Source organism: Camelina sativa, chromosome 5, assembly GCF_030686135.1.
Source record: "Camelina sativa cultivar CO46 ecotype springtype chromosome 5, ASM3068613v1".
Taxonomy (NCBI): Eukaryota; Viridiplantae; Streptophyta; class Magnoliopsida; order Brassicales; family Brassicaceae; genus Camelina; species Camelina sativa.
Genome location: NC_141884.1, coordinates 40942089 through 40962411, shown reverse-complemented (window position 1 = coordinate 40962411; position 20323 = coordinate 40942089). Strand labels below are relative to the sequence as shown.

Below are 20323 nucleotides of genomic sequence, written 5' to 3'. Positions count from 1 at the left end.
TTTTATATGCAGATTTGATTCATTTTTATGGTGGATGATAATCATTTTTTATTTAATTTGGTAAACATACACCTACTTGTGATTAATAATCAAAATAGTTATAGACTAATTTTTCCTGCTATAAAAGAAAATTAAAATTATGTTTTTCATGATCAAACATTTTTTGTTGCATGATACTTGACCTTTTTTTGTGTTCTGTCTACACTTGACATCTCTGAACACTTGAGTGTTCACCTTTATTTTTACCCTTTGTGTTTGTATTATTTATAGAAAATGAAAATGGCAGGTCACGGAAAGTGGGAAATGACAAAGAAAATTATACGAATGTATGTACAATAAATAATAGTATATGCTAAACACATCATCTTAGTATTTGCCTTAATTTCATCAGCATATAAACAACATGGTGGATCATTATCATAATCGCCAAGTCACCTTCAACAATCATGCTTTCTGATAATCATTTCATATTAATAATACACAAGCCAATGTGTACAGAAAAATAAAGACAAAACCAAAAACATTAAACTAAATTATCGTATGTTTTCCAACCGATATAGATAATAGACCAATCTTGAACTGAATTCTGGTAGTACTGTAGTACACACATATGCTTTTGAAACTCTTTTCATTATTGTCTATACAACGTTATCAATTACGTTTATATTTAACTAAAAAAAAATTAACATAATTTGCAAAGACGATAACGGTATAATTAAGATGATAACCAAATATTTTATGTGTCATAGAAGAAAAAATCCACTATTTTTTTCTTCGAATTGCGTATATAAATATAGCCAACTCCTTCACATTGATCATAAGCTCTCTCTCTCACACACCTTTCGTTAAGTAATCTCTGTCTATAATTCTCGTTAACATCTTCTTTTGCGCTAGATTAGAAAAATGGATGGATTTGGAGCTAAGTACGAGTGCTTGTTCTTTGGTAACACATCATCTTCAACCTTTTTTTTCCTTTCTCGATGCAATTTCTGAAAAGTAATTAAAACTTTTTGTTCTTTAATTTGTTGTTGTTGTTGTTGTTGTTGTTGTAGATATGGACGATACTCTATACCCTTTGAGCCTCGGAATCAACTTAGCTTGCCGAAACAACATCCAAGGCAAAGAGACTACTAACGTTTCAAGATCGAATCTTTCTTAATCATATAACGGCCATATAACTGAAGTTATTATCTTGTTTGCTGTCTCTTTTGTTATTTTGCAGAGTTCATGCTTAACCAACTCGGAATTGAAGAGAGTGAAGTTCCAAAGATGTGTTTGGATCTTTACAAAGAATATGGAACCACCATGGCTGGTCTCAAGGTTAGCGATTTCAAAACTCTTGATCTAAACATACCAAAGTTGTTCTTTATACCGAACCAGACGAAATAACCATAACAGAGGCGTGTTTACAGGTTCTTGGTTACGAGTTTGACAACGATGAGTTCCATGAATATGTCCATGGAAGACTTCCATACGAGAAACTTAAACCTGATCCAGTTCTCCGTAACCTTCTTCTCTCTATGCCTCACCGTAAAATCGTAAGTTTCTTCGAGCTTGTTCTTGTTCCTCATAATTCTCCACTGAATACTTTTTCTCATTCTTTGTGTTTTTTCTTTCCCATCAGATCTTTACTAACGCAGACAAAGCTCATGCAACACGAGCACTTACCAGACTGGGTCTAGAGGATTGCTTCGAAGGAATCATTTGTTTCGAAACATTAAACCCTTCTTCTGATTCAACGACTCAAATCCTCTGTAAACCTTCTGTTGAAGCCTTTGAAGCCGCACTTCGCATCGCAGACATTGTTGATCCACTCAAAACGGTATATACATAAGTCACAACAAGTATCCTTCACAGTTTCCAGCTACCAAACTCAAAAGTCAGTATCTTCTTTTGTTTTCAGATGTTCTTTGATGACAGTATTCGTAACATCGCTAGTGCTAAAGCAACGGGGCTAAAAACCGTGTTTGTGGGGAACTCAGTGCTAGTTCCAGGTGCAGACTATGCACTAAGCAGCATTCATAACATAAAGGAAGCAATACCTGATTTATGGGAAGACAACAAAGATGAGAAGCTGGAACCAATTGTTCAGCAAGCCGCAGTTGCAGCCATGGTCCAAGCTTAGTCTAATATGAATCCCACATCGATTAAGAAGAACCTTGATTGTACTTTAACTCATGTTATCCGAAATAAAAGAAACAAAAGAACCAGAATATAAAAAATCTTTGGCTTTTTGATGGTTTAAAATTCCTCAACAGTCATCATAATAGCAAAAAACAGAACAAAGATCGCAATCACAATGCACTACTGGTCAAATAGTGATTATAATCAAGCATCCATTGGGAGCTCGCCGCAGGCATAGATTCTACAACCTTTCTTGGGAACATCCATGGCACGTGTCGGCTGAGACTCAAGAGTCCTCACAAGCTTCATACCTTCAATGACTTGTCCAAACACAACATGCTTGTTATCCAACCATGGAGTCTACACAATAAGATAATCAAAGAACAAATCTTTTGTGAATAAGTCTGAATCTAAAAATGTGAAGGCAAAACATATGAAAGATGAGGTGAATAGTCACCTTGACGGTGCAAATGAAAAACTGGCTTCCATTAGTATTAGGACCAGCGTTTGCCATGCTCAAGATTCCAGGTCCAGTATGCTTCACTGCAAATTGCGAATAATCAAAAGCATTAACACTCCTAAAAGAAACACAGGACAAAACCAGAACTATTCTTTGTTAATAATAATACTCACGGGTGAAGTTTTCATCTTCGAACTTGGCACCGTAAATACTAATACCTCCAGTACCCTGTTAGGCCATATTCGAAGTTGGTTCATTTAGAAAGAAACATCAAATAACAAATCGAACAGTCTTATATGTAATCTTCTCGGTGAAAAAAGAACTTACATTTCCTTCAGTGAAATCACCACCTTGGATCATGAAATCCTTAATAATACGATGGAAAGAGGAACCCTTGTACCCGTATTTTTTCTCACCTGAAGAAATCAATTTCCTTTTAGACAATGGTTGTGTTTATCTATATAAAGTTCCAAACTTTAAACATATCCAAAGACAAAAGAAGATGTTTACCAGTACACAAGACACGGAAGTTCTCAACGGTTTTAGGGACAACATCTCCAAAGAGACCCATCACAATTCTTCCAGCAACCTCACCTCCAATCTCAACATCAAAGTAAACCTTGTTTGTCACTTTAGCAATTGGTTCAATGACTTCTTCTTCCTCCTATAAAACCAATTTCAAGAATCAATCCATAAGCAAAACAGGACATTATCAATGATGATGATGACAACAAAATCTTACAGCCGCCATGGATTTAACACAAGCGGTTCTCTGGTGCTTGGTGGTGGTCGCACAAACTCCAGAAAATTGCTTAAGCGGGAAGCTTGACGCATAGTGCAATCTCGAAGAAAATGCAATTCCAGAGGAACGAGCTCCGAAGCAAACTGATTGAGGTGTTCGGCTTGCGGAAGCTAATTGCGATTTAACACCGGACCCAATCTACAAACAAAACCAAACAAAGAGATTTAAGACCAAAAAACCCCCACAAGAACAGCGAGAATATCCGATGGAGAGATCCCGTTTCAACTCACACTACTTAAAACCAAAGTAGACGCCATTACTGGTAAAAAGGATTAAGTAGCGAACCTGGGAAACGGAGCGAGAAGTGTGAACCATCTGCATTGTAGACGAAGCAGCCATTGATATTGATTGAATAAAGAAGAGGTCTTTTGTTGTTGGTACGCTTTAGACAAGAGTCTTTAGTTTTGCAGATAAGAGAACCGCTTCGAGCCTTGTTTTTAAGTTAGCAGATGTGGTGGATTTGGTTATCCTTAACATCTCTTACTAACTTACGCCCCCATGATTACGACAATTAGGCCTTATTTTTTTTTATTTCTTTTAGGCCCAGCCCAACTATATATTCTCTTGGTTTTATCAGAGCCATAATCTAGATTCTAGAGAGACTAACCAATCTGATTTTGGAAATCAAGAAGTACAAATGTAACACATACTTACTTACTGATCATCACTACTGACTTACATTTGAGTTTAATAACGTGCTTGTTTATTAAATAGTTTGCTTATTAGCTTTGTTACCTTTTCTTTGTTCAGAAATTGAGTTTGTAGTACTTTGCAGAATTTGGGATACGGATATCAGCAAATTTTGAGCATTTAAAACCAAAAATTCAGTAGTTATACACAACTCAATTAGTCAAAGTACATACAAGGATACAATTCTTATACCACAAAGCTGAAATCGTCAACAACCAAACATGAAATGTGTGGACTGTCAAAAGAATTAACATTCCTCCTATGATATCATCATGCATTCATCAACATATGACTCCTGACCTATTCTATCATAATCAGAAGAATGATTTCTCAAAACAATTATCCTATAAAATCATCAGAATATGATGATACCATGTCTAAAGAAAATCATTAATAAGATGATTGATAGATCCCCCTGTATGATGATGATATCATAAGAAGATGATGTACTTACTACTACTACTCACTATGCAGGCACACACATCTTTAGCTGTGGATACTTCTCTGGTCTCTCTCTCTCTCTCTCTCTCAATCATCGCATTGACATTAAAGTCCATACCCTTTTCACCCGCTCTTCAATTTCCGGATCTCCTTGATGAAAATCTTCTCAACTTTGTGAATAGAATTGAGTAGCTTCTTCTTGGGTGCGATGACGCCTGATTCTTCCTCAACAATATCTTTAGCAGTTGAGCGTGGGGAAGAAGAAGAACTAGGCTTGAATCCCACAGATGGACCAGGTGACTCCATTGAGGAAATATTGTGTTCTCCACCTGACAGTAGTGGTAGTGGAGATTCGAGAACACCAACAACAACTTCTGTATGATGAGTTGGGATCTCAATATCTCGGCCATCGTCATCAACTCCCATTCCAGCTCCTCTTCTTCTTCTTCTTCTCTCGATAGTCTAAAGCAGTTCAAAGAGTGTAAACAGAATAAAATCATCGCCAGGCTAAAGATGTGCCAACATATAAGAGGATGAAAAGGCGTTAGAAGAGATGTGTGGTAAGAAATGTTCCATTATTTGTTTGTTCCTTACATGCAAAATCGTATACTATTAGGTAGTGGATCTCGAAACTTCGAAAGATTTGGCATAAGTTAGAGAAGATTTTTTGACAAACACGATGATTTTTTTCTTCAATCCATTATTTTATTAAGTTATATATATGGCGATTGCTTATGGATGATAAAGAAAAACACAATTTTAACAATTATAAGTACAGTAGCAAGCGCCCAATGGTTTGCCTTTTGTTGGTTCACACGATCCTGTTCCTTTCCATTTTTGATGACAAACTCGGTTGCAGTCTTCGGGTTTACAAACATTGCAGTCTTCGGGTTCACAACCATCTCCTTCATGATAGGCATGAGTCGCATGACATATACGTCCTTGCGTATTCTCCATCACCATTCCTATTAATAGATATTTAAAACATACCATTCCTATTAATATATATTTAAAACATATACTATCATTTATATTCTGTTATATAACTAGGTGATGAGCAAAAAAACCATCCAATAAAACAAAAATAAACGTGGAGTATAATTAGTATGTGTTAAGTGTAGAACATACCGAAAATGAAGAACACTAAAAAAATTGTAAGAACCATTTTAGTCATTTTTGATGATGCAAATAAAATAAAACCGATGAAGTCAAACAAGAAAAGCAGTTTTAAATTAAAATGTTTGATGAGTTACAAATGAGAACTACATGGAGTTTATATAGAAGAGGGGGGACAAAGGAGGAGAGGAAAGAGAAGAAAGACATGCAAGAGCATGCACAAGTCCAAACTCATGCAAGAACATGTACAAGTCCATACTCATGCAAGTTCATGCAAAGTGTCTTGGAAATTACAAAAACATTAAATGCAAAGTTTGAATAAAAGAGATAGAGAATGAGCCAAGTGTCTTGGACCACGAAATGAACTAATAAAGGGAGGTTTGAAAGTGTAATTTAAGCCTCATTAAAAACATTGTCAAGAAAATCTAATGTGACAAAACTTGACAAGCGAAGAAGAGTGCATAAGCAATACTTATCTCTTTATCAAACACCATGAGCTGTGATCATCATCAAAATAGTTTGAGCTACGTCTTCTTGCCTCTTGGATTTTGATCTCATTACAAGACCCGTCAGATATCAAAAGTTTATCAATATTATATTTGTCGATTTTCTGTCAATTATTTCTAACGGATTAATGACGAATTTAAGATTAAAACACTTAATTTCATAATTTTTATTGATAAATATGCATATAATATGTATTATATACCAACCACAAAATTATTTGTGAAATAAACATCTATATGATTAAATTAGAGAAAAAATAATTTCAAAGACAAATGGCAAATACTTACCCATAAGATGTAATACCACACCATAAGTACTTTAAGTAAACAACATAATTTTCTATAAAAACTCAAATTTTAAAGATTGCAGTTTAAAAGAAGAGTAGTTAGTCTTTGAAAACTCATCTTTTATACATTGCTTATAAAAATTAACATGTAAATTGTCAGTTATCTGTCGATTATTTCTGACAGATTACCGACAATCCAAAAAGACATACCAAATTTTTACAAACCCAGCAAAAAAATATCTGGTATACCGACGGATAAAAAACCACCAACCAAAATTTGACAGAGAGATAAAAATTAAAATAAAACGACCAACAAATCATACTGTTACAAAATACATATCTATATATACATTTTTGAAGTACAAAATATATAGATATGTATACATATCTTTTAATTTTGCTTATTTAAAACTTTAGTCCCTATAAAAATTGCACTAAAAGCAATAAGTTAAATATGGTAAATTGACAAAATCGATTTTTAGATAGAAACTAATTAATTCTACCTAAATTCCTTATTTGATAGCAAATTTGTTTTCTATATATGTGTCCCAAAATAAAAATTGAAAAAATCAATCATTAAACTGTATACACTGAAAAATAAACAATCAATTAAATTAAATAATTATATATCAAACAAATTAATTATTTTAAATAAATACAAAATATTATTCTGATTAAATTATACATTATACAAACAGATATATTTCAAAATTTTAAGTGTTTTATCCTGATAAAATTAATACTTTAAGAATATTATATCTCCGCTTAAATATAAAAATACTAAAAATAAAAAATATATAATTTTATTACTAAATTAAATACCGTTAAAATCAAACATCATCATAAATAAAATTAAATAACTGTCTGTTAAATCTTAGTTTTACATTAAGTCATATTGCATATTTAGTCCTAATTGGGAAATTTCAAGAAATTTAGATTTTAGAGGATTGAGAAAAATTTGGCCTACTATTTCCGCAAAAAAAAACAAAATAAAAGGAGAAAAAAACTAAAAAAGCCGATAAAATTAAAAATTAGAAAAAGGCCCCAAAAGTTTTTACTAAGGAAACTTTAAGCCCAATGATTTCAATATGTCAACACAGCTCCGATTTTGATGATTAACCACCTTGTCTTCTCCTTCGTCTTCAACCTTATTGTCACCGGAGTTTCGAAGCAGAGCTTCAATGATTTCCTTAAAAGGAATTATCTCATCACTCTCTTTCTCTTTCTCTTTCTTCTTCTTCTTCTTCAACTTTCTTCCGTCAACTTTCCATTTCCCACCACCCCATTCGTACGACGGATCCATCCACGGCGGCAACACTCTCCTTCCGGCAGCAGTTGATGTCGAAGCTCCTTCCTTTTCCGAAACCCTAGATTCGTTCTCTTTCGGCTGATTCGATCTCGCATCGTCAGATTCCGGTGAAGTGGGAACAGAGACCATTACGATGCTTTCTTCGGAATTCGCCGGAAGAGCTGAATCCCAATCCCCTAGAATCTCTGAACTCTCTGCTGTATCTGAAGGTTTCGAATCCTCCATTCTGACAACAAAAGCTTCCGCAATTACACGAAATCCGGTGAAAACTGTTTTGTTGTTGTTGAAGATGGAGAGAGAGATGATATAAATGGTTTTGGGCTTTTCAACCTTTTTGGGCTTTTAATTTGGTCCATTGTATTATATAATTTAACAATCAAATTTAATTAGTGTGTAAATTTTATTAAAAAATATTAAAATATTATGTATAGTAGTTGAATTTTTTGTTGTTGAATTAATATTAAGAAATTTAAGTGTTAAAATTACATTACTTGAAAAAAGATTGAACTAGTGATGCCAAACTTACGAACCAAAGGCTATGCAATGAATAGGACACCAAGCTCGGTTATTCTCTATTGTATTGCAATTGTAACACTCAAATTTCTTTTGTTAATCCAATCATTTATAACTATATTTAATTAGTGTGTAAAATTTGTGATAATTTGTTTTCTAGAGTATATATAATATACAGTGGTTGAATTTTCTATCATAGTTTTTTTAGTTGAATTAGTATTAAAAATTTTAAATATTAAAATTACAATACTTGAAAAAAGATTGAACTAGTGATGCCAATCTTATGAACCAAAGACAATGCAATGGATAGGACACCAAGCTCGGTTATTCCCCATTGTATTGCAATTTTAACACTCATTTTTTTTTTTACTAATTCGACCATATTTAATAAACATATCAAATTTGTAATAATGAATTTAAGTTCAAATGGAATCATTATAATAATATAAAGTTGTCTTCAACTAATAACCTGATACAACTATCCAGTAGGGAGAATGAGAAAACCTGATCCATTCTTTCCGCGCATCCAAATTCCCAAGTAGACCTGCAAATATTTCATCAGACGCGTAAATATTTGGATACATCATTACATGTAGTCTTAAAAGCATATACCACAATAATAGAAACAGACCAAAGCTGTGTAATAAGATGACATGACATTCATTAGTCCCTACAGATTCAAATTCACACACGCATACTGATAATCTGATACATCCTAATAATGCATACATATATCATCATCATCATTATTTCTCATTCAATACACACACGAACTTACCTCAAACGAATAATCGAATCAGACTTGAATTGAAAGACTCGTTGAGGAATATGAGAGAACTAAGACTTACGGGAGGTGAAAACGGCTTCTCCGGCGTAACGTAACCAGCTTTGCATGTTTGAGAGAAGAACCCAAGTCAACTCAACTACAATATAGCTCTGAACCTTCATCTGTGCAACAGATACGATCAAAACCCGCGATGAAAAAAAGGTTAAGACCTTGACAAGACGAACTCAAGCGAATAAGGATAAAGACCATGTTGTAAACAGAGTTTAGGGATGAGTGATACAAGAAAAGCTACCTCCGCCGTACATAGCTGCCGAGAATGCGAAAGGCAGAGAGCTTTTCTTTAACGTAGTTTTGTCTGAGGGTTTAATTAAAGAACAGATCACAAGTAAATAAAGCGAAGCGGGGTATTCAATAATAAAAAAATTCGAAAATTATTTTTAATTTACAAAATATTACCGTTACATACTTCCCTTATACTTTAAAAAAGTTACCGTTGATACTTATTGTAAAGCAAAACCAGTTATGTATATTGTTAGTAAATTAATTACTATAAATTATACTAATATGAATCCAATCCAACAAAATTATAGATATTATGGAAACAGTTTGATCATCAACTTCTTGAGAAAGTTTTTGTTGTTTTAAAAAGGAAACAGAGAAGAGAGATATTTCCATATTAATTTGATTTTACTAGTATATATATGTCAACTTGTATCTCTCAAAGTTTTTAATCCTACTATTCATAGGTGGTTTGAAATAAGTTGTGAACTTTTTTACCCAAAAAAGAAGAAGCAAAGGCTGAATTTAAACTGTGGGAAATAGTTTTACCGTTAATCACCGTGATTAATTGTTGTCTTCTTATACATTGAATTGTGAAATTTACATGTTAATACAGTTTCCATGACATTGAAACTGTATTAATGTCATTCTCTTTGCTTAGTAAAGTCTTTGCTTAGTAAAGCATAAGCAAACCAGACAATGACATTCACCTCAATCTCAATCCAATTTCTTCGACTCGTTTGTGGGTTCCACCACAAATTTGATCTTCATGGGGAAAACGAATACGCACGCAATTGTGAGAATGGCCCAACAAATCCTGACCAAACTAGCCATCAACAAGACAACAGTTTTGGTTTGCTCTTTAACACGGAACATGGAATCTGCTGCTACAAAAAACAGAACAGCTGCATGAAGAGTAGTGGTCTTTTTGCTGCAGATAGTTTGAATCTTTCAAGTTTACTGTGTTGCCTTAAATAAAACTTCATGTTATAAGGAAAACATGGAACTCCCAACTCCCTTGACAATTCTGAGTCAATGTTGATCGTCAGTGAGAGGAATATAATTATATATATAAATTTCAACCCACTTAGAGGTTCCATAAAACACTCCCTTAAAATCAAACATAGAGGCGACATGGGTGCAACCTGTCGTTGGTATGTAGAGGAAATTAAAGACGTTATAGAACCAAGAATAAAGAACAATTAAAAAAAAAAAGAATCACACAGTTGGGATCGAGAAGGTGACGAACATATAATATATATATATATATGTACCTTCGCAATAAAAAAGTTGAAGCAGTTTCTGACGGTTTTTAGTTAGGGATTAAAGTTGGTTTAACTTCGTCTTTTATACAATTTATATTAAGGTGAACAAACGGGTATACAAATCATACAATATCGAGTGAATCGTTTTGAAAAAGGAAATATACGTAAAAATAAGTGAACACACATGTGAAAAAATTTGGAAGACACACTTTTTCGTGTATATATTTTATTTCTTTACATATTATAATTATATTTTCTTTTCATTTTTACAGTTATATGTAATATACATATATATCATATACATGTGAATTATTTGGGAAGTATATATAACGACCAGTAAATCAATATATATATATATATATATAGTCTGATATATTGAGAAATCAACTAATTATGCTCGCATGCATAGGTATGGAAACAAATTATATTTTTCCTTTTCTAATGCATAGATTTTTTAACAACTTAACAATTTTACTAAAATTCATCAATGAGATTCAAATCCTTTTTTATGTGTTTTGATTTTGACCATCCTAAAAAAAACTCTTTTTTTTTGTAGGTAGAGTTAAATTACTCGATAGTAAGATAGAGATTTTTGTCATTGTCCATTTGAATGAGAAGATGATTTATTACATTTTAACTTTAGTTAGACTATTTGTATGTTATCATTTATCACGTATCAGTTGTAGTAAAAACTCTTAGACAAAACGAGACAAAAATAAAAGACTAGAAATGAGGTTTACCTGTCATAATTTCAGAAAAAATTGAGAGGATATGCTTTACAAAATTATGACTTACCAAACGAAAATTAAATTAAATTAAATATTTGCAAACGGCATGGGAAACATAATGGCATCATGACTCACCATGAAGAGGTCAGAGGTGGTAAATAAAATGTAAACAATTTGTTATTTTAATTAATATCTGGCTTTTATACATAATATAATACAGTACATACTACGTACGTACGTTTATACATGTGTAGAATTTTGAATATTTATAACGCGCATATACACATTTACATTACGTATGAATGGGGAATAAGTTTTACGAATGGAGTTACAAAAGAGAAAATAAGTAAGAAATAAAATGCAAAAAACTGTAATTACAACAAAAATAATTAATGAGCCTACGAGAGTGCACAGACTAGTCTATTGACACGTGTCTTCATCAGAACAAAAAAAGCAACAATTACAACATTATTTTGAGTGTCTTTATATTTTTTTCATATTGAATATATATTTTTTTTTGGATTTCTGCGTACAGAATAATAATTAAAAATGGTGATTTTTATTTTTGGAGTGTAGGATTCGATCTTAATGTGGCCGAATACTATAGACACAGATTATAAATTTGTAACACAGAAAAATAACTTAAGCTAGAACATTTCTTAATTTCTCAAAGTACATCAAAATAAACCAACTAATAAACATTAGCAAATCTATACTAATACATCAAGATAAACCAACTAATAAACATTACCGAATCTATACTAACATATGTATAGAGAGAGAAGAAGAAGAAGAGACGATAAGAGATAAAACGGGCTACATACTATTAAATAACTTTATTATACTTGAGAAGCAGCCAACCATAAACAAACCATCAGAACAATGGATAAAGCAATCCCTGCCGCACTCATATTTGCCTTGGTAACAGAGTCGCTTGCGGTCGTGTGTTTTATTGTTTTGAATATTTTGTTTTTTTTGTTATTTCAACTAAATAAAGTTTATTTTACAAAAACGTTTTTATTAATAAAATTATATATTGTCAAACTTAAGTGTTAAATTTAAATTAAATTAACATCCCATCTATCTGCAGGGTTTGGTGCTGGAAGGCCTTATTTATATGTATTTTAAAACTATATATAACATTTTGAAACTTAAGTCTAAATATGTTGTACATACTACGTACGTACGTTTGGAATATTTATAACGCGCATATACACATTTATATTACGTATGAATGGGGAACAAGTTTTACGAATGGAGTAATTGTTATTACAAAAGAGAAAATAATAGTAAGAAATAAAAAGCAAAAGATTGTAATTTACACAGGCTGTAAACAATTTGTTGTTTTAATTAATATCTAGCTTTTATACATAATATAATACAGTACATACTACGTACGTACGTTTATACATGTGTAGAATTTGGAATATTAATTTACTAAGCAAAGAGAATGACATTAATTGTTGTCTTCTTATACATTGAATTGTGAAATTTTCATGTTAGAGCTTTTCTCTAACGGAGTTTCGTCTGAGGGTTTAATTAAGAACAGATCACAAGTAAATAAAGCGAAGCGGGGTATTCAATAATAAGAAAATTCGAAATTATTCTTAATTTACAAAATATTACCGTTATATACTTCCTTTATACTTTAAAAAAAGTTACCGGTTATACTCATTGTAAAGCAAAACCAGTTATGTATATTGTTAGTAAATTAATTACTATAAATTATACTAATATGAATCCAATCCAACAAAATTATAGATATTATGGAAACAGTTTGATCATCAACTTCTTGAGAAAGTTTTTGTTGTTTTAAAAAGGAAACAGAGAAGAGAGATATTTCCATATTAATTTGATTTTACTAGTATATATATGTCAACTTGTATCTCTCAAAGTTTTTAATCCTACTATTCATAGGTGGTTTGAAATAAGTTGTGAACTTTTTTACCCAAAAAAGAAGAAGCAAAGGCTGAATTTAAACTGTGGGAAATAGTTTTACCGTTAATCACCGTGATTAATTGTTGTCTTCATTATCCGATGAATCGTCAACCGGAACTACGTCGTCTCAATTTGGATTAGAGTATTACTACTTGGCATGATTGGAATAGACATATATAGCTTTCAGATTTGGGTCTATGCTTATTATGTTCGAGTTTGGACTATTTTAAATTCCCCCCCCCCCTCCCCCCCCCCCCCTAAAAGATCAGATTGACAGATATTATTATTGTCTACCGTTCACACTCCTGTTCTTCTCTCTTTTATTAGACAAATCATTCATGAGACAAAACCTTTCCTAACACTGCATTTGTCTCCCTTGGGTTTTGCAACAGCTTCGCTCCCTCCTAGACCTCCCGCTTTAACTTTAGGTGATTTCGATTTTTTTATACGACATCTCTTCCACTTCTTCAGCTTATTGGCAACACCGAGTGAGGAGGAGCTTCCTCTACAACGACGACGTTTCTTCCGCTTCCGCATATTATTATTGTCCTCTACACCTTGTGAGAAGCTTCCGCCGCTTTGGTCGATAGGATCATCAATATCACTCGGGGAAATTAGGTGAACTTGGTAATTTTTCATGGATTTCAAAAGTCCAACAACCTCGACGAAGTCATGAGAGGTGTCTCCCACGATTAGCATCAAAGTACACGGTTCTGGATGTTCAGCTGACCAGGAAACGATGTCTTCAAGTATCTTTGTCTGTCTCGCGTACATGTGTCCTGAAAACAAACAAACAAAACAAACATTAGAGATCTGATGATCAACATGTACATAATCAGTAAACAAAAATTATTTTAAAACCTGCGGGGAAGTGATTGAGCTTAATGCCTTCAGAAGGAAAGTGATGACCAAAACTCGAAAGATTCGAACTGATTTTCGCCACAACCTCACCAGCATTGAGTTCACCAACAGGGACCTCGCACTGTTCTATGTCCCAAAAGACGCCTGTCTCAGCGGCTGCGACATGTTTTTTTTTTTTAACATAAGATAAAAATTACGAAACGGATACAACTACATATCTATTTCCAAGAATCGAAATCTATAAATCCAAATCTACAAACTTATGGAAACAAAACATATAACAGAGAAGATCTTACTTGCGTAATCGCCGGGGAACATATCAGACATGGTTTTTTTTTTTGCCGGATTGAACGAGAGAATTAAAGAGACTACTTTTTGGGTCCGTGAGGGTTTTAGCTCTGTCGCTGCGGATTTAGTGATTTCCCGCCTTGGGTTTCCTCCATCTAAACAGGCTTGTTCAAAGCCATACTGATTCCACACGAGGAATTAATGCGAGCTTCGTATCAGAGTCTGCTACGAGAAGATTGTATTTTCTCGATTCCAAACCATGAAGAACAGAGGGATGATTGTATTTTGGTTGAAAGGGTGAGTTTTTAGGGTTCAATCTATGGTTTGTTCTCCAAGACACTGCTTTTCAGCCCGTTTGGATTTCACTTGGTTTGCTAATTTCGATTCTACCCCTAATTAACGTACATTCCACACTGCACAACAAATTATATAAGGGTAAATATGGTCACTTCTTTAATAAACTAATTTGTTTTAAGCATCTAATTATTTTTTCAGTAGTACTCAAAAAGAGGATGATCCAACATTTCCTACAGTTACAAACAAACACACAAACAAACACACACAAAAACACTACTGACAAAGACTTGGCATACACATAAAGTAGTCTCCAACTAGTGGTTATAACAAAACCTAATCCATATAAGTTAGGGCCTACTAAGATCTTCCAAACCCACGTCCGGGGCTTACAACGTGAATCATGTAGTTTTTCCTGGATTTCAAAAGTTCAACAACGTCTACAAAGTCTTGAGAGGTGGTGTCTCCACGAACGATTAGCATCAAATTACACGGTTCTGGATGTTCAGCTGACCAAGAAATGATGTCTTCGAGCATCTTGGTGTGTCTCGCGTATCTCTCCCCTGTTAATTAAAAACAAAACACAATTTAAAGATCCACATAGATAGAGACACACACGAATGAGTTTTATAAGAAAAAAACAGGGTAACTAAGACCTGCGGGGAAGTGATTAAGCTTAATTCCTTGAGAAGGGAAATCATGACCAGTCAAATCACCATAAGCCCTGACTGAGACCGGACCATGATGACCAGCACTCGAGATGGTCGATTTGATGTTCTGCAAAACCACACCAGCATTGAGATCACCACTGATCTTGCAATCTTCTGTGTCCCAGAAGATTCCTGTCTCAGCCGCTGCCATGTTTCACACTTGAAGATATGACTACCACCAACCAAATAGAACTAAACAAACTACACTTTCATGTTTTTGACGACGACAAGAGTCTATTCTTTAGATCTAGACAGGTACGTAAAAAACAACAGATCTGGTTCTTTACCTGCGAAATCTCCGGGAAAAGCAGACATTGTTGATCGAGAGATAGAAAAAGAAAACAGAGACTATCTGGATGGTGAGGTTTTAGATCTAGGTTGGTTTGTTTTTTTTCCTCTGGCCAAAAGTAAAAAAAAAAACAACACTGGTGAGTGAGAGTGTGGTGTGCTAATTTCGATTCTACCCCCCTTACTAACGCAAATACACAAGCAAGTAACTGTGGGTAATTTAGTAACTTCGATTGTCGATTCAGGAAGAAAAGCTTGACTTGGAGAACACGAGCTAATCTATATTAGGTGTAGTGACAGGCCCTGTTTTATTGTAATTGGGCCTTGATAAGAAAACATTACATATTCGGCATCTTCTTGCGAGACGTTTTGTAAATCTTCTTCTTCTGCTTCTAATGTCATTGTCATGCATGACTCATGTACATGAGACCAGAAGTCCAGAACAAAAATATTCTCAAGAGATCAACAGAGGAATAAACTAGAAGAAACAAAAACATTAACTTCTTCTACTTGCAATAAACGTTACTTCCTTTCCAACCTAGTAGTGGTAAATGTCATGTGATCATGCCTTAAAAAAAAAGCCTAGTTTCTTACTTACTTACTCTCAAGTCTAAGCACTTCCAAACCCATCATCAGTCGAGTGAATTAAGATAAAGTGGTAATTTTTCCTGGATTTCAAAAGTTGAACAACCTCGACGAAGTCAGGAGAGGTTTCTCCCACGATTAGCATTAAAGTACACGGTTCTGGATGTTCAGCTGACCAGGAAACAATGTCTTCAAGTATCTTTGTCTGTCTCTCGTACATGTGTCCTGAAAACAAAACAAAACAATAGAGATCTGATGATCAACATGTTATACATAATAATCAGTTTTAAAAATAAATAAAAAAATTTAGAAGGAAATTAATTTATAAAACCTGCGGGGAAGTGATTGAGCTTAATGCCTTGAGAAGGAAAGTGATGACCAGTCAAATCACCATAAGCCCTTATTGAGACCGGACCACGATGACCAAAACTCGAAAGATTCGATCTTATTTTCTCCAAAACCTCATTAGCATTGAGTTCACCAGCAGGGATCTCGCACTGATCTATGTCCCAAAAGACTCCTGTCTCTGCGGCTGCGGGATTTTTTTTTTTTTTTAACATAAGAAAAACAACAGATCTACACACTTATGGAAAGAGGCAAAAACAGAACAACTAACGGAGAAGATCTTACTTGCATAATCGCCGGGGAACATATCAGACATGGTTTTTTTTTGCCGGATTGAACGAGAGAACTAAGAGACTACTTTTTTGGTCCGTGAGGGTTTTAGCTCTGTCGCTGCGGATTGAGTGATTTTTTTTTAGGGTTTTGGTGGTGGTGTGTGCAAACTTCGATTCTACCCCCTTGGTAAAATGGTAACACAAAAAGGGAAAACGTCCTGGTTTCCCATGAGAACTATGATATCGTACCAGATGGAGCCCGATCTTTACCCCCGTCCCAGATGGCTCTCCTGAAATTCTTTTCAATCTATATACCCATATATCTGTAATTTACGTTTTGTATCTCCATGAGAATAGAAGATATCATCTATTTCACCATTGCTATAGGTTTAATTGGTTTACTATTTGATTAACCGAGTGACGAAGTTTACAAACCAAAATAAACCTGATTTCGACCCGATTAAAACCTGATTTTGACCCGATTAGAAACATAACCCTCAACCGAGAAATCCCTAAAATCACATTTTAACCTCTTTTTTGTTTTCTCTCGCGACGAACCCTAGAAAATCAAATTTCACCATCGATTTCTCAAATTGAATCGATGGATTTAATAATCCGATCTGGTTTTGGGCAACAAGATGGTATTGGGCAAAGAGATGGTGTTGGAGAACGAGAGTACGATGAAGAAGGAGAGGATCGAGATGAATTTCACGTCGATATGCTTGCTCAGGAATTTACCGATGCTGAAGAGTCGATTCGTCATGATACGTACCCAGAAAGTGACGACGAGGAAGAAGGTCGTGGTCGTGGTGCGGGTCGTGGTCGTGGTGCGGGTCCAGAGAGGGTGTTTACGGATATCGGACGTGGTGATGGAACTTTGTGGAAAGACCAATCCTTCTACAATGGGGTCGCATTCAAGGAGAGTGTCTTGGACTATGCACTACATACTGGTTACAATTTGAAGCAATACAGGTATGACAAAGATAAACTCGGGTTTAGATGTGTTGGGGATAAGGGCAATTGTGAGTGGAAAGTGTTTGCTGCACTTCTTCCAAACGCATCTTTGTGGAAGATTACGAAATACATTGATAAGCATTGTTGTACCCCCAATGGCGAGTGTGAGATGTTTAAGGTCCCAGTCATAGCTAGAATTTTTCTCGATAAGATTAGAGAGGAACCGGATCATTACAAGCCTTTGAGGATTGAACAGATTATCATGGAAAGGTGGAAGATATCCGCTACTAGGCCACAATGTCAAGCTGCTCGGAGAAAGGCTTTGGGATGGATAGAGTATGAGTATGAACAACAGTTTGCACGACTGCGAGATTACCAAGCTGAGATCTTGGAAGCAAATCCAGGGGTGGTGGAGGACTATCTCAAGGTGGTGGAGGACTTTCACAAGCCTGAATATTGAAGATTATGGTAGTAGGGGTCTGTTTTTTGGTTTAAGAGACTAGTTGGATCTGTATTTTGGTCGAATAGACTAGTAGGGTTATGTTTTTGGTCTGTGATCATGTTGAGAACATGATTTCAAAACGTTATCATTCTGCTTGTTTTCAGAACATGTGTTCATCATGTTCTGCCTTTTATGAAATGTGGAATGTCTTATCTTATTAAATGCAATAGCAACACCAACAGGAGTTCACACTCAACACCAAAACAAACAAGAGCATAAAGCAGAGCATACAACCGAACAACAATAGATTACAACCGAACAATAGTTTACAATAGCTCATCATACAAGCTTAAACAGAGCAAACAAGATCATAAAACCGAAAACACATACAATTATACTCTTATTCATCCTACATTGCAATTCAGCTTTTGCTTCCAACAAAACTTCTTCAACCCTCTCACAAAGCTCTTTTTCGAACTCCATTTGCATCTTCTCAAATTTCAGCTTCTGTTCTTGCAATGTCTCTATTGTACGCTCTTTCATCTCTTCTTTTACTCTCTCAAATTGAACACCCAATGTTGCTACCTCGTCCAACAATGCCTCATCGACCCACTTAAAGATGTGGTTATCGTTCACAAGCTAACATTATATCATAGAATACAATGAAAATTGATGAGAAGGATTAGGCTCGGATTTGGATTAGGTCGATGTCTACATCAAACAAAGCATAACATAGTACCTTCTTTGCTGCTGCTTCTCGACATCGAAAGTATCTCCGAGAAGGATTAGGCTCGGATTTGGAATTCTTTGCCACGATGTGTTCCCCACACCAGCATCTCTTAGGCACGCCAACGACGAATCCTCTTTGTCGAACATTTGATGAACCACTCGAACCTCCAGAAACGGTACTCATGGTTGCAAAGATCGATTTAAGAATTTTATGCTTTTAGGGTTTGAGGATTTGGGGATTTTAATGGAGTTATAGATGTGTTATAGATGTATCGTCTCGGGTCGGATTATTAACATCAGTCAGGTTTTATTTTTGGTTTTCTATTTGGTATGAACGGTATCGTATCGGTTCACTCTTTAAACCGATAACATCCCGATATATGGGTATATAGATTGAGAAGAATTTCATGAGAGCCATCTGGGACGGGGGTAAAGATCGGGCTCCATCTGGTACGATATCATAGTTCTCATGGGGAACCAGGACGTTTTCCCACACAAAAACGAAAGCAAGTAGCTGTGGGTAGTTTGGTAACTTCTTAAGTAAAGAATGACTCAGATTCATTTGTAATCAATAGAGAGAACAAGAAAAGGTCTTCTTGGACCAACATTGGGTGGTGTTAACAGGCCACCTTAATTGGATTTCTCCATGGGCCTTGTTAACAGCTAGCGAATTAACAAGTGTCTAGTAGCTAGATTTAATTTAGTAACGATGGAAACGAATCTCAAGTTGCAGGACAATAGGCGAGAGATTAGGAGATCCAAGCTAAATAAAAATGATTAACTCTAACAAGAACCTAATGTTGTCAACCTATAAATGCTCAAAATGAAACTTAAATTTCAATCAGCTTTGACTTGTTTGTTTCTTTTGGACATACTACCAAAAACATATTACTTTGTTTCAAAAATCGAACATCCCATCGGTTACAATTTTAAATGACTATACGATTTTCAAGAGAACTGCGAAAAGGAGTTTGGTTGAGAAAATTGTTTACCTTTCTTTGCTAACAAGCAAGATGATAGATAGCTGATACTGGACTAAGTAACGTAAAAAAATATGTATTCCAGGATATTCAAAATCCCAAAAAAATAGCATACGTTTTCATGTTACTTAGTCTAGATCAGACATCTTTAGTAACAAACTCTTAAAACCTCCGCAAAACAAGAAAAAGTAGAAAGAGAGGACCAGACAGAGAAAAAAGGGGAAGAGATTAGGTTGAGAGGCGGCGGCTAACACTTCAGACAATGAAAGTACATCTCTGCTTTTCTTTAACCTATCTATGGACTGGTATCGTTAACACCTCCCGCTATTT

The 20323-nt window shown here is 34.7% G+C and overlaps 7 protein-coding genes across 10 annotated transcripts; 1 reads left to right on the top strand and 6 right to left on the bottom strand.

Moving 5' to 3' along the window:
• Window positions 1-501: 501 nt before the first annotated feature.
• On the top strand, window positions 502-2232 carry LOC104788518 (uncharacterized protein C24B11.05). Its single transcript, XM_010514286.3, has 6 exons — window positions 502-943; window positions 1053-1118; window positions 1223-1320; window positions 1413-1538; window positions 1625-1822; window positions 1904-2232. The coding sequence occupies exons 1-6, from the start codon at window positions 904-906 to the stop codon at window positions 2123-2125; spliced, it is 750 nt and encodes a 249-aa protein (XP_010512588.1). The 5' UTR covers window positions 502-903; the 3' UTR covers window positions 2126-2232.
• On the bottom strand, window positions 2214-3858 carry LOC104788519 (peptidyl-prolyl cis-trans isomerase CYP20-3, chloroplastic). 2 transcript variants are annotated; one of them, XM_010514287.3, is made up of 7 exons: window positions 3672-3858; window positions 3327-3524; window positions 3095-3248; window positions 2912-3000; window positions 2758-2812; window positions 2582-2667; window positions 2214-2484 (listed from the first exon to the last, which is right to left on the bottom strand). In XM_010514287.3, exons 1-7 carry the CDS (start codon window positions 3723-3725, stop codon window positions 2329-2331), a joined length of 792 nt encoding a protein of 263 aa, XP_010512589.1. In that variant the 5' UTR covers window positions 3726-3858; the 3' UTR covers window positions 2214-2328. The 2 variants fall into 2 exon arrangements, with proteins under 2 accessions (XP_010512589.1, XP_087308391.1); XM_087452265.1 differs by lacking the exon at window positions 2582-2667 and having other exon boundaries at window positions 2214-2513; window positions 2716-2812; window positions 3672-3834.
• A 3392-nt stretch (window positions 3859-7250) lies between these two features.
• On the bottom strand, window positions 7251-8250 carry LOC104788517 (uncharacterized). The gene has a single exon (XM_010514285.3). It carries the CDS (start codon window positions 7958-7960, stop codon window positions 7484-7486), a length of 477 nt encoding a protein of 158 aa, XP_010512587.1. The 5' UTR covers window positions 7961-8250; the 3' UTR covers window positions 7251-7483.
• Window positions 8251-13581: 5331 nt separating this feature from the next.
• On the bottom strand, window positions 13582-14463 carry LOC104789838 (uncharacterized). Its single transcript, XM_010515479.3, has 3 exons — window positions 14403-14463; window positions 14107-14262; window positions 13582-14024 (listed from the first exon to the last, which is right to left on the bottom strand). The coding sequence occupies exons 1-3, from the start codon at window positions 14431-14433 to the stop codon at window positions 13582-13584; spliced, it is 630 nt and encodes a 209-aa protein (XP_010513781.1). The 5' UTR covers window positions 14434-14463.
• A 396-nt stretch (window positions 14464-14859) lies between these two features.
• Window positions 14860-15989, bottom strand: LOC104788515 (uncharacterized). The gene is made up of 3 exons (XM_010514284.3): window positions 15686-15989; window positions 15345-15542; window positions 14860-15251 (listed from the first exon to the last, which is right to left on the bottom strand). Exons 1-3 carry the CDS (start codon window positions 15711-15713, stop codon window positions 15049-15051), a joined length of 429 nt encoding a protein of 142 aa, XP_010512586.1. The 5' UTR covers window positions 15714-15989; the 3' UTR covers window positions 14860-15048.
• A 64-nt stretch (window positions 15990-16053) lies between these two features.
• LOC104788514 (uncharacterized) lies at window positions 16054-20250 on the bottom strand. Of its 3 annotated transcripts, none has more exons than XM_010514283.3 (4): window positions 20006-20250; window positions 16902-17006; window positions 16603-16803; window positions 16054-16496 (listed from the first exon to the last, which is right to left on the bottom strand). In XM_010514283.3, the coding sequence occupies exons 2-4, from the start codon at window positions 16930-16932 to the stop codon at window positions 16297-16299; spliced, it is 432 nt and encodes a 143-aa protein (XP_010512585.1). In that variant the 5' UTR covers window positions 16933-17006; window positions 20006-20250; the 3' UTR covers window positions 16054-16296. The 3 variants fall into 3 exon arrangements, with proteins under 3 accessions (XP_010512585.1, XP_019101741.1, XP_087307729.1); XM_019246196.2 differs by having other exon boundaries at window positions 16902-17071; window positions 20006-20133; XM_087451603.1 differs by lacking the exon at window positions 20006-20250 and having other exon boundaries at window positions 16902-17152.
• On the bottom strand, window positions 18575-20006 carry LOC104788513 (uncharacterized protein At4g04775-like). Its single transcript, XM_010514282.2, has 2 exons — window positions 19024-20006; window positions 18575-18923 (listed from the first exon to the last, which is right to left on the bottom strand). Exons 1-2 carry the CDS (start codon window positions 19195-19197, stop codon window positions 18624-18626), a joined length of 474 nt encoding a protein of 157 aa, XP_010512584.1. The 5' UTR covers window positions 19198-20006; the 3' UTR covers window positions 18575-18623.
• Window positions 20251-20323: the final 73 nt, after the last annotated feature.

What these genes read in the sequence shown, in the direction of transcription:
- LOC104789838 (XM_010515479.3), bottom strand. Translation starts at nt 14,433, where the DNA reads ATGTCTGATATGTTCCCCGGCGATTACGCAA. An exon ending in GTTCCCCGGCGATTACGCAA is followed by an intron (nt 14,263 to 14,402) that starts GTAAGATCTTCT and finishes AACATGTCGCAG; the next exon opens with CCGCTGAGACAGGCGTCTTT. An exon ending in GCTCAATCACTTCCCCGCAG is followed by an intron (nt 14,025 to 14,106) that starts GTTTTAAAATAA and finishes GTTTGTTTTCAG; the next exon opens with GACACATGTACGCGAGACAG.
- LOC104788519 (XM_010514287.3), bottom strand. Translation starts at nt 3,725, where the DNA reads ATGGCTGCTTCGTCTACAATGCAGATGGTTCACACTTCTCGCTCCGTT. An exon ending in GTGTTAAATCCATGGCGGCT is followed by an intron (nt 3,249 to 3,326) that starts GTAAGATTTTGT and finishes TTGGTTTTATAG; the next exon opens with GAGGAAGAAGAAGTCATTGA. An exon ending in CTTCCGTGTCTTGTGTACTG is followed by an intron (nt 3,001 to 3,094) that starts GTAAACATCTTC and finishes TGATTTCTTCAG; the next exon opens with GTGAGAAAAAATACGGGTAC.
- LOC104788518 (XM_010514286.3), top strand. Translation starts at nt 904, where the DNA reads ATGGATGGATTTGGAGCTAAGTACGAGTGCTTGTTCTTTG. An exon ending in CCACCATGGCTGGTCTCAAG is followed by an intron (nt 1,321 to 1,412) that starts GTTAGCGATTTC and finishes GCGTGTTTACAG; the next exon opens with GTTCTTGGTTACGAGTTTGA. An exon ending in CTATGCCTCACCGTAAAATC is followed by an intron (nt 1,539 to 1,624) that starts GTAAGTTTCTTC and finishes CTTTCCCATCAG; the next exon opens with ATCTTTACTAACGCAGACAA.
- LOC104788514 (XM_010514283.3), bottom strand. Translation starts at nt 16,932, where the DNA reads ATGTCTGATATGTTCCCCGGCGATTATGCAA. An exon ending in GTTCCCCGGCGATTATGCAA is followed by an intron (nt 16,804 to 16,901) that starts GTAAGATCTTCT and finishes AAAATCCCGCAG; the next exon opens with CCGCAGAGACAGGAGTCTTT. An exon ending in GCTCAATCACTTCCCCGCAG is followed by an intron (nt 16,497 to 16,602) that starts GTTTTATAAATT and finishes TTTTGTTTTCAG; the next exon opens with GACACATGTACGAGAGACAG.
- LOC104788517 (XM_010514285.3), bottom strand. Translation starts at nt 7,960, where the DNA reads ATGGAGGATTCGAAACCTTCAGATACAGCAGAGAGTTCAGAGATTCTA.
- LOC104788513 (XM_010514282.2), bottom strand. Translation starts at nt 19,197, where the DNA reads ATGAGTACCGTTTCTGGAGGTTCGAGTGGTTCATCAAATGTTCGACAA. An exon ending in GAGAAGCAGCAGCAAAGAAG is followed by an intron (nt 18,924 to 19,023) that starts GTACTATGTTAT and finishes ATATAATGTTAG; the next exon opens with CTTGTGAACGATAACCACAT.
- LOC104788515 (XM_010514284.3), bottom strand. Translation starts at nt 15,713, where the DNA reads ATGTCTGCTTTTCCCGGAGATTTCGCAG. An exon ending in TTTTCCCGGAGATTTCGCAG is followed by an intron (nt 15,543 to 15,685) that starts GTAAAGAACCAG and finishes GAAACATGGCAG; the next exon opens with CGGCTGAGACAGGAATCTTC. An exon ending in GCTTAATCACTTCCCCGCAG is followed by an intron (nt 15,252 to 15,344) that starts GTCTTAGTTACC and finishes TTTAATTAACAG; the next exon opens with GGGAGAGATACGCGAGACAC.